Source organism: Anabas testudineus, chromosome 10 (assembly GCF_900324465.2).
Source record: "Anabas testudineus chromosome 10, fAnaTes1.2, whole genome shotgun sequence".
In the NCBI taxonomy this organism is placed as follows: Eukaryota; Metazoa; Chordata; class Actinopteri; order Anabantiformes; family Anabantidae; genus Anabas; species Anabas testudineus.
The window spans coordinates 6,593,766-6,606,144 of NC_046619.1; the positions used below are offsets into that span (position 1 = coordinate 6,593,766).

Here is a 12,379-nt window from a genome sequence, read left to right on the forward strand (position 1 = left end):
CCCATCTGTGCAGCACTGACCCCTGAGGTGAGGGTTTGGGGGGGGCTGAGAGGGAAGTGCTGCGAGCGTGGGCGGCTGGTTTATGCTCCCACCATGAACCAAGGTGGTCACCGAGATGGGAAATGAAATCTTTTACCCACATATGTAAAGCCTGGAGGAAAAAAACAAAAGAAGGCAGAAATAAAGAACATCACTCCAGAACAAATTCCATGGGAAAAATTTTATTTATCAATATGCGGTAGTTTCCAAACTGGTGGAACGTTATTTCCATTGTAGCTGGTGCCAATAGGTTATGCTGAGAAGCGGCAAAAAAGTGAATGACCAAAAAATAAAAAAAAGAAAAGAAATAAAATAACAAAACTTGACAGTTATGATTCAAACAAAGGGAAACAAATTCAACAGGTTTTGCTTACACATGCACATTAAAAATAATACTGTGGCTTTGAACAATAGCAGAAGTCAACCTACTGTGAGGCTCCATGAGCGACCAACATCCTTGTGCTAAATCTGGAAAGGAGGGATGACGAGAGAGAGAGAGAGAGAAAGAGCAGGAGAGAGCAACTTTAAAACAAAGGACCGCCTGGGAGATAATGAGTGGTGTAAACCGGATGATTTATTAGCGAGCGCGGTACAGTCACACTCTCATGCGTGGTCCCCTTTTTTCCTCTTTCCTCTCCTGTTCTCCTCCTCCTCCTCTCTCTCTCTCTCTCTCTCTACGTCTCTCTCTCTCTCTCTCTCTATCTAGCACGATAGTCTTATTAAAATTCAGAAAAGATTCATCTTTGTGCACCAGAATGTTTTTTTTTACATCTTATAATGGAGTGGAAGGTGTGGGTAACTCAAAAGCAGTGGAATAGCACAGTCTTCATACGCAGAGTTAAGTGCTGTCTCCAACAGGGAAGGGATCTTATCATTCATAGTTTCAATGACCTATCCATTTCACAGCCGCTCGGTGACAAAGCTTCAGTCCTGAACAGTTTGCAAGAAACTAGAGTCCTGTTGAATGGCGATGTAAAAACTCTGAACCCCCGTTGTTTTTTTTTTTTTGTTTTAACACGTGTGGTAACAAAGACTTTTTGACAATACTGGACGCTGCAAAAAAATCAAAATAAAAAGATGAAAGCTGCTCGTATACAGCTCGTATATCCGTTGCAATATTCAGTTTAAATCTAAAAGAAAAAGAAAATAAAAACATATTCCAAACAGAGACAAAAATGCAAGGATTCATACAAAACACACTTTAAAAAGACAGCTATTTACAAACATCCTCCATTACAAAAATCTAATCTTAAAGTTTTCTTATGAGCAGTGTTCAGGTGAAATTACATCTTAAATTGGGCTCTATCCATATATTTACATTTCTCTGTCATGTCCTTTTAATTTTTTTCACCCCCCCCCCCTAATTAGAATAACATTATGTGGTCACTAGAATGAATGATAATGAGATATGGTTTGTGGTAATTTGGTAATGACTCCCTTGGCTGGTGTAGGTGAATGGATGCGCACCGATCCGAAACAAAAATATTTAATCTAGATGTGTTTCACAGAGGGCCACTGAGGGCTGCATGCTGAGTTAAAACACAGGGCCACAAAAGAAAAAGGCAGCTGTTTAGGTTGTTAACTCTGAGGTTAACGACACGCAAAAGCCATCGGAGTCTTCCCCGAGTCTTCAAGCTGGGCTGTCTTTTAACTCAGCGGTGTGTATCTGTGGATGGCAACAGCAGCCTATGTGGCAGCAGATGATGTGTGTCCCTGCCGACGAACAAACGTTCACCGGCAGTCTGACCATTTGACTGGAGATAAACCTGGACCCGTCAGTCTCCGTGTGTCTCTGCTTGCGTGTGCGCACATGTGCCTCAAACGTCACTTCGTGTCGGCATACTGAGGAATAGCTGTCCTCATCTGCTCCCCTCGCCTCTCACACATCATTAACTGGGACTGCGGTGCTCTGTATTTTGGCAGACACACTGTTTGGAGCACCTAGTTCCAGTCTCAAAACAAGTCTGTTCAACTGCTAGACCACAGAAGCATTCACACACACACACACACGCACCCACACGCACGCACGCACATACACACACATACATATTTGGAGAGAAAAACTGCAAATATAAGCACAAATAAGCACTTAAACATGGAAGAGAAGCACCTACACGTGCACACAGGCAGATTCAAACAGCCCCCCCACCCCCTCCCCTGACAACTAAGTGCACACACCCAGCTGCAGTAAATTCCGTCTCGGTGCCGCTGCCCTGGGCTGTGTGATAGCTGAGCTGCAGTGTCCTCGCTGGCTGAACACCTTGACTATGGAATATTCTGCACAGCATTTTTATTCACAGCACAACTGGTGAGAGGATGGAAAAATGAATGCTAAAATACCTCCATCCCACCACCGCTACCTATCACCCTCCTCTCCCCCCCCCATGCCCCATCCCCCATCTCCACCGCCATCTTCCTCTCAGGTTAAAGCCAAGTCACAGGAACATTTTCTCCTTTATCCCTCGCTCTCTCTCTCTTCCCCGGCTGGTGAGTGTGGGCACAGAGATGGCACATAGATTAGTCACACGCTGGCGACACTACTGACTGCGCACTCCACTGACTCATCTACAGATGGCAGCCAATTGGCATCTGACAATACTGTATCCCAATGTTGAGCTGTAGCTCGCTATCCAACTTATATATAGGGCAGCCTACCTATGTAGGCCAGCCAATCACGGCCGACCAGCCAACCTACGCCCACTTCGCCCGAGCAGCAGGCATCAAACTAACTGTTTGATGCTTACACTGTAGCACCAGAAGCTAGAACAAACAAATATCAGCCTGCCTGCTGTTTTAAAAACCATCTCACCAGAAGCTCATCACACACAATAAAACCTTCAATTGGTGCCAACTGGAGTAATGGAGGGGTTTTGTAAGATCTTGTACGTCCGTCGGTACGTCAGTCTGTCTGTCTTGTTTATGAGGGTTACGATAGGGTAACTTACCGTTTTACCCTTAAGCCGACGTGTCTGCCCAGATACGAGACTGGTCTAGACATGCCCAAACACACACTCTCACAGAAGACACACCCTCAGATACACTCAAAGTAGGTCATAAATACCAGACTAACAGTAAAGCTCATATTAGACCAGTGGAGAAGGGAGGATTTCCAGTAACACACACACATGCACATACACACCTTGACATCAACAGTCCAGGTCAGAGTACTTAGTACAGAAAAAAGAAATGAGCGCAATGGATGATGTGGGTGGTGAGAAGATGGAGTAATCATAATGACGGTTTCAACTCTTTACATTGTGCACTTGTAGGAAAAATCTAATAAAATACAACTGCTTTGTGAACTGAATCAGGGTTTGAGGAAATCCTCCATCAAAAATAGTAAGTAAGGCAAACATCAGAGGTGCGAAGGGAGAGGAACACATTATTTCACACACTGTGTCTGATACCTGAGCTATCTGGAGAGTTTCCTGGCCCAGCACGGAGCCCTGACTAACACTTACACACACGCGCGCACACACACACACGTGCGTTTTATGCTTGCACACACACTGCAGGCTGAGTGGCATTGGGAGCCTGTGTCTGCCAGTTGCTGGCTAGTGTGCTAGGATGGTGTGTTTAATTGGGTGTAGCACAGACTGTACTTCAGGGAACTGACATAAGTTATATCCTGCCCGTTAAAGGGAACAGCGAACCAGGAAGCTGGACTTCCATCTGTTGGTTCACTCCAGCCTCACCCCCCCCCCCCTGTCAGAGCACAGCAGGGGAGACATAGAAGGTGGGAGTTTAGGGGAAGAGAAGGCTAAGGGGTTGGGGAGGGGGAAGGGGGGGATTGTCAAACGACCCAAACAAACAGAATAAACCTCTCTCGTCAGTCAGCTCACAACCCCGCTGGTAACTGGTCAGTGCGTGTCTCTCCAGATTTGTGCAGCAGGTGGTAGAAATAACAGGGGCTTGAAGAAGCATCAAGTCCCCACAATGCAAAGGAAAGTGTTCTTCCCAAGAACAGAAATCAAGCGCTCCTCTTTTTCTCTCTCCTGGCTGTGTCGCTGGTTGTTCAGGGCATGTCAGACTTTGTAGTAGATGTTGGCAGGGCTCTGTGGGGGCATCTCCTGGACAATGTAGACGGGGTGGCCATAGTCGCCGCTCACCTTCTCATAGTGAGGGCAGTAGTTGTTCTCTGTCCGCAGCGGAATGATGATGTCACTGGGCTCTGTGCCAGCCGTGCCCCCGGGCAGCTTGGGATTGGACAGCGTGCTGAGGGACAGCGCCGAGGGGCGGGGCTGCGAGTGGGAGTTTTTCCTGGCACGTTTGCGCATCTTGATGAGCAAGATGACGAGGAGGAGGATGAGCAGGAGGAAGATGATGCAGCCGGCTCCGATGGCAGAGAACACGGCCACTTTGGAGCCGAGGATGCCGTCCGAGTTTTCTGGGGAACCCTGGCCCTGATTTATGTGGTCTAGAGCAAGGAAGAAAAAAGACAGGGGTTAGATACCGCACAAAAATTATTAGGTCAGAAAAGGAGGAGGATATTGTCATTTTTATAGTTGCAGAAGGGAGGGTAGTCTAACTCTTTTTGAAGAAGAGGCGAGGTTCTTTCATGGTTTTTTTTTACCCCACATTTTTATGTTTCTGAGATTTATTACACAAAAAAAGAGATCAAATAGGTACATCAAAAAGATGGTTTTCATATGTGTCACAGGAGTGTATTTTGCCAGATGTAGATGCTATGTGGAGGGGTGAGCACCACAAAAGCTTTTTAGCACCATCGCCTGCTCTTATTTTGTCACTATGAACATGGTTTATTTAGCACGCCTATATATTTAGAAATAGACTGTGGCTGTTTTCTCACCATTTGCTTGAATAAATATATTACTTTGAGATATTGCAGAGTGGTGGTGCTTTTTCTAAGTGATGAAGAGTCTCCAAATAAAAAATTGAAAACACTCGGGAGGTCCTTGATTTTTTTTTTTTAATAAAACTAAATAAGATCAGCTCCACTCCTCCTCCCAGTAACTTTCATAAAGTCCTTTAGAGACTATTAAACAATTACAGGAGTAATAACATGTACAGCAAGTCAGTCCTGTTACATGTACATCACATTACTGTGCTCACATCCCCATTTTCTGTTTGCTCTACAGGACTAACAGGAACGCTGCTGTAATCTAATTGAATGAGCTGAATCAAAATAGCCTCCTAATGAAATCTGTAGTCATCACTCAACACAACAAAGATTCCTGCTCGGATAAGATTGAGTACCGGCAAGTTGCACGACATGTCAAGGCCACATTTGTAAAGCAAAGGCCAAGTGAGATACCAAAAAAAAAAAAAAAAGAATGAGGAGGGCACATCCGCACATCTGATCTTTATTTTACCCTTTTCTCTAAGGGCTTCAGGACGGTGGTGGTGGTGGAGAGAATGATGGGCTCCTCCAGTGACTGAAATCCGAGAAGAACCAAATCTGTTTTCCATGTATGCATGCAGCTGCTGCCAAAGAGCCGCACTAAGAGCCCCCCCCTCCAAACCCAACCCACTACAACCAACTCTTTACTGGCCATAACCCCCCCCCCACACTCACACACACACACACACACCACCATAGACACACAAAAGCCTCCAGAGACTGCCATCCCCACTAATGACTGAGTCTCCACACTCGGCTGACCACTGTGCACTTAAGCATTTATTGAGAAGGGATAACTGCGCCTTATGCCTTATCGCGACCAAGTGACATCACTGAAAGCTACCGAGTTGCACGTTATCGTGAAATCAGAGGAGCAAGGAATTTCATACATTCTGGGAGATGGAGGAGCTGTCAGAAATTTCATTCCTGAAAATTCAGCCCCTCAAACTGCACAGAAACGTCCTTCATTCCACCCTCCGCTTCTTCACTTGACAGAATCACTGATCTAACAATGGTAGACAGTGACATTAGGAAATCTTTTTATAGAGCCACTAATGTCAAATAAGCATTTATTAAATGAAGACGGCTTATCACATTGGGACAGGCAGAACAGTCTGTACTTAGAGGAAGTTTGGGGAATGCAAAGTTGTGGAGTAAGTCAAAAAGTTATTGTACAGAGTGATCTTATAAAAAAATAAATTACACACAAGTGACTTCTTCAATTAGCTCTGTTTTTAATCTTCATGTATCTGCAATTCTAATGAGCTTTAAAAAGGTATATAATAAAGGAGCCTGTCTTTGAGTCTCCTTGGGTGCAGCCCACCGTTTCTGCACAGTGTGAATTGAAGTGAAGTGGATCACTGTATGTGCTTTGGGTGCGGTTTCATATTGTTGCTGCATTTTGGACCACACTGGTTTTACACCAGCTGTAGCATGTTTACCCCCCTGGAACGAAAATGTGCCTTAAAAATACCATATGGCAGAATATATACTACACTCTTTCTTTAGTGGTTTTTATTCTCTGTTCTGGCTAAATGTGATTAATTATTAGTTGGACCCTTGAGGCTGTGAACATTCTTTTTTTTAATTTCAAAAACCTTTATTTTACTAAAATATTTGCACTCCAGAAACTACAGCGTGTTCTGTAATGAGTTTCAAATGGCTGGTTTATGGATGTAATGTTTGTAAGTGCTCACTAGTGTTTCCTGGCATCTCGGGTTCATTCTGGTCCTGGCCAGGCGAACTGGGAGTGGACTCCGGTATGGCATTGCCTTCTGGAGCCTCCGGCACCACGGGGTTTGGGTTTGGGACTGTGGGAAACAAAAAACACACAGAAACTCAGCCTTGGCGAGATACATGCATGCACTGAATCACAATGACTTGCTCTACTGCATCAGCAAGAATTACTTTTATTATCTTTTGATATATCTTTTCTACACAGAGAAGTTTATCTTTGCACATGTACTGAAAGGACCTCAGCACAGATCAAAGCACAAAAAGCACACAAACAGGAAGGACAATTTAGCAAATGCCTGTGAAACACGCCAGTATCCCTGTCCTGACATTTAAAAAAAAAAAAAAAAAAAAAAAAAAAAGAGCTCACATAGCTCACATCTACATCAGCAACTCCTTCAGCAAACACTCAGACAGGCATTTCCAATACCGACACATTCATGAGAGTGTAGTACACTCGCATGCGTGTGTGCACACACACATAGGAACACACCTAGAATATACTTACAATACACTTAGCCGTGGCAGAATGAGGGTAAAGTAGTTATATATTAACTTTTTATTGTTTTACATTATTCATCACGTTAAAAGGCCATAATATGCCTTATTTATTGCTCCGGCTTTAACTCTGCCTGAAAGAGGCACGCGTCTGAAGAGGAGAGAGCAGCATGACAGGAAGAGAAGGGGGGAGACAAGGAGAAGAGGAACGGAGCAGAGGAGGATGGGGGTGCATTAGCTCTGAAGGGAACGAAAAGGAAACACACAGTTTATCTGACTGTCTCTTGTGATGCTGGCACTTTAAGGCCTTTGTGTGGTAAACACTGGTGGGTCCACAGCATGGCATTTATGAGGGCAGGACCGGCAGACAGAAGACAGTTATAAACTATTACCCGGGCCCGATTAGATGGTTTCCACAGTACGCTATCAGATGCCTCTCCTCTATCAGCCCTATCTGCCCAAAGGCCTGCTCAAGGCGTGTGTGTGAGAAATAGAGAGGAGGGAGTGCGGGAAGGCAATTTACATTTGAGCCCCTTGTGGCAAGTTGGTGCCATGCGTGTGTGTGTGTGTGCCTGACAGTCAAGCAGTCTATTTTCTATTTCCACCCGGGGTTTGGCCAAGACTTTTGGAGGGAAATGATTCGGGTGTGGGATGTCTGGCAGATATGAGTGATATAAAAGAACGAGGCATAAAATGAAAAATGAAACCATGCCATTAACAAACTGATACGCTCTCCTCTTCTATCTTCTCCATGTCCAGACCACCGCATTGCTCCATACTGATTGCAGCAGTGGTGAACTTCGCCGTGAGCTGTTGTGCTCAGTCAATAATTGATGAGAAAAGACAGGAGTGAGAAGTGGGAACATTCACGCATGGCAGATGATATGAGAGGACACAGTGATCTGATTCACTCTGTGGTTATAGCCCCAACACTGTGTCAACCAGTGAGCATGTGCGGGGAGCGTCATCATATTCTGACCCATTTTTCTGTGTGTACTGCTGACATTTCCCTTAGCTATGCAGACAGCAACTACCTCAGAACTGCCAACCCACAAGAAGGAGGGAGAGGGCGGGGGGAAGAGTAGAGAGGGAGACAATGATCGAGCGACAGAGGAGAGAGACAGATTTGTTGGGAGAGGTAGAGGGAGAGAAAATGAGGATGCATGCAAGGCCGTGAGTCAACATATTTCTAATGAGCACAGTGGCACGAGTGCTCAACAGCGACGGATGTATAAAATATGGGCTTCACGTGCTTTTTCCTTCAATCAATTTTTGTTCCTCTTTGCTTCATATCTACTTGAAGACAATAGACGGAACACGCAGCATTTAGAACACATTAAGATATTGGCGTGTCAGGGTGCATGATTTCCCACCAACAGATGATTCAACGCGACTAACGGGAAAGGGAGTATCACCACAGTGAAATGCAAATGTAACATTAAAAGAATGTGCACATACTGTACTGCACAGTGGGGTGAGTCACCAAAATATAATCCATAGTGCAAAGTGCAAAGGACTATGAATGGACATATGGGAAGATCTCAGGGACTTGGCTACAGAAGGTGTTGGCATTCAGCTGCAGAGCCTGAGGAAATGTGGCTTAAACACAATAGCATCTGGGGACAGAGCCAAAGAGAGGCCAGTAGAACGGTACTCCAAATACAGACTGTTTTCATTATTTATTAGTCCTTTGACTTTTTTGTTCAATAATTAATGCAAATGTCAGAAAAGAATGACTCATTTAGAATATGTCGTCAAATTACTCATTTTACGGGACAGCCAAAATATGTTCAATACGTTATTACATAAAACAGACAAAAACAGCAAAGTCCCTCATTACAGCTCGCAACTTTCCACTTGACAAATGACTTTAATATATAAATGAATAATAAAAAACAAGAGCTGTTGAGTCTTTATTATTATCAACTAATTCGTTCATACCCACTATATTCAAAAATGACTATTAGTGCAGTATACATTTTGGAGAGGCTGGATATGTTTACAGGGCTGGACAAAGTATTGAGAGCCTATACTTAAGTAAAAGTACAGGAGCAGAAAAACACAGTAAAAAAAAAACTGCATTTAAATAAATAGTAAAAAACTAATATAACAGTTCTGCTTTGAAAATGTTAAGTATGTAGTTAAGAAATGTACGACTAGAAAAGTAAGTAAAAAATAACAAAATAGATAGAAGAAAAAAAAAGGCCCCTTTGAGTTAGTTTAGTTTAGTTTTATATGATTTAATTATGACAGACAGATCAATATATGAGCAGCTTTTTACTGCTTTGTCAAGGTGGAAGTAAACCTAAATATCTAAATATAAGAGAACTATCGATTTTTAAATCTACTAATAAATACAGCATTCTAATAATCGTGTATAGAAATAAGTAAAGTAAAAGAAACTTTTCAGGAAAGACAATTACCAAGAAACGGTGCACAGCAGCCAAATCAAAGTTTCTGTCAGTGCTCTAATTTCTCACAGCACTTACTTCAAATAGTTACTGGGTTGGATGGTCACATTATGCATCAAAAATTCCAGCCACAGAAATAGATTTAAAAGTAGTAGCAGCGGGGGCCAACAGCATCTTTTCTAACAAGGTTTTTAGGGCACATTGATTGTGACTGACAGCTCGCTTTGGATCGTTTGGGGAAACGAGTGCACGGCTCCAGTGAAGAACAGCCGGCAGTCGCTGAAACAGACGGGAGCTGGGAGGAACTTTCCTAGAACTTTCCCCCGAATAAGACATTTCCTTTTCAACTTTCATTAATGTGAGTTCAGGAATTTGTCCCCCTCCCCTACCAGTTAATAGTTTAGTGTAAAGGCTTGTGCTGCCTGCACTCGTGCAGCTGTGTTGTAATTTGGCAACAGCGCTGCAATCCCAGGCTGTCGGATGCTCAAACTGACCTACATGGAAAGATAATGCAGTGCCTGTCTGTTTCCAACGCGGTTGTGGGTATTTTTCACTGTATCTGCTGAATTTGTTCCCGACTCAGACCTTGCTAGCATCAGCAGCTTGTTAGCTTCTATTCTGCCTCTGACTGCCAGGATCCTCTGCTGTCATCCCACTATGCAACGCTCAAATATCTGCACACACATTTGCAAACAGACACACATACGCGCTGTGCAGATTTCTCAGCCAGTCTCAGTTTATATTTGACATGGTGAAAACCAGCTTTTAAACTGCAATCAGAGCATCGTGGTGGGCAGATGTTCCTCTCAGATGGTGGTTAGTGTTTCGGTCAAAACAATCACACTGAGGAGTGGGGAAAGTGTTTACAGAGTAACACATCTGTGTACTGTACGCTGTCAAATTCAGGATATGGATTTTCACATATCGAGTAAAACTGCATCTAAAAGTAAAATGTATGATGCAAACCAAATGTGGTGTCCAAGGATATCTAAACAAAGCTTGCGTGTTTACTTCCAGCATTTTTAAATGACTTACCCCAACTGTGCACTAACATAGCGATGTCAAACATATTTTCATTCTGTGATTAGTGTATTAAAATCAGGTTGAGAAACAGCTGAGGAGCATCAGAGGATGAAGTGCAGGCCTGCTTCTTCTTCATTTCTTATTTGTTACTTCTTAGTGATCTCATTTTCGACATTTTATACACAAACTGTTTATGTGGTGAAAAAGATTTATTAAAAACCACTGTATATGGTTTATAGAGGTATTAAAATATATCATTATACAGCCGAGAAACTGGCCAGATGGCAGTGTTTTTAATGGAAGAATTATACCTAACAAAACAGGGTACTTCATCCCACTAAAGCAAAAATCCTGTAAATCCAATAGTGCAGTCCATAAAACAGTGCTACTTATTGATTTGGAATATGCCCTGCAACCTAACACAATTATAGACATCAGAGGACAATGTTAGCAAAACCTCTGACAGCAGACAAATCACCCAGCGCCTAACTAAGCAACATCTGATTTGAATGCAAAGTTTAAAAGTTGAATATTAATTATCAGTTGCTATTCTCAACTCTATTCAGCAGTGAGCTACATTTTATTCTGGTATCACTTTATCCTAACCTCTCCCGTTAGCATTTAGAAGCATTTTTTATATTAAAGTAAACTATAACTCCTGTAGAGATACAACAATATTTCACATTTGGTGTGAATTAGATTTATTTTTTCTATATTGTTAGTTTCATAATTTGTTTGTAATTATTTTATAGCAGCATTCATTAACATTATGATTTGTTGTATTTATTTATTTAGAAAGATAACTGAGAGTGAACCTTTACTAAAGGGTTTATTTTATTTTTGTTAAACTGAGGTCAAGAATAAACTGTCAACTGGATTGTCAATTTTAACATGTTTATACAGTTTAAATTTTTTCTTTTGTGTAACGACAGCCTAAATCATTCAATATGACTACAGCAACATTACAGCTATGGATGCTTTAAGGGAGAAGTTGACAAAGACAATTAACATGATGTAGCTATATTTTCTACATTATAGTTTGTTATAAACAAGTTAGTAAGTGCTTATATACTGCTTATAGACAGGCTGCTAAATAACATGACCTTTTTTTTTTAAAATGTATATCTCTAAATATTAGTAAGTAAAAAAATCCCATATTAAATTATTAAATTATCTGAATATTTTGGGTTGTGCTTTACCAACTACTGTAATTTTAAATGGACTTATGCAGCTCAAAATGTAAAAAAGAAAAAGAAACACCCTTGTGTACGCTTTGGTGACGTATTTTTAAAACTTATTTCACATCATCACACTGTATTTATTTGTTGCATTGCAATAAATGACTGTTAATAGGTATATGTTATATAAAAGAGTTATATATTTAGAATTATGGCCGACTTGATGGTGCAATTATAATGCAACGCTCCTTAAGGTCGCAAAATTGTAATATTATCCTGAAGTCATATAACACTTTTAAAAACCGCCAGTAGCCAATTCATTTTCTAACACAACGTCACAGTTCTTGGGAGCAGGTCCTGTCGGGGGGCAGTGGTGGACAAAGTCACGCCAGGCTCACATGGCGATAAATGAAAATGTCACAGCAAAGTGAAACATGGCTTCAGGGCAGCAGCACTGTATTGTGTTCAACATGTGAGGTGAGCGCACATTTACCTTGCCCGACTTTCATGATGACTTTCATGGCTCGGCTCTTGCACACGCCTCCCTCCCGGTTTTCCAGGCCCTCGACGGTACCGTTGGAGGTTGCTGGAGGAGGTGGGGGGGGGGGGGAAAAGAAATCGAAGAGAGAGGGAAG

General features: G+C 42.4%; 1 protein-coding gene across 1 annotated transcript in view; it reads right to left on the minus strand.

The window, feature by feature from the left end:
• Positions 1 to 205: 205 nt before the first annotated feature.
• efnb1 (ephrin-B1) overlaps positions 206 to 12,379 on the minus strand; it is a 59,369-nt gene continuing 47,195 nt past the window's right edge. The window contains exons 3-5 of the mRNA XM_026357274.1: positions 12,238 to 12,330; positions 6,598 to 6,711; positions 206 to 4,456 (exon numbers count right to left, since the gene is read on the minus strand). Of these exons, the coding sequence (XP_026213059.1) occupies positions 4,065 to 4,456; positions 6,598 to 6,711; positions 12,238 to 12,330 (599 nt within the window). The 3' untranslated portion in view covers positions 206 to 4,064. The remainder of the gene's footprint in view (positions 4,457 to 6,597; positions 6,712 to 12,237; positions 12,331 to 12,379) is intronic.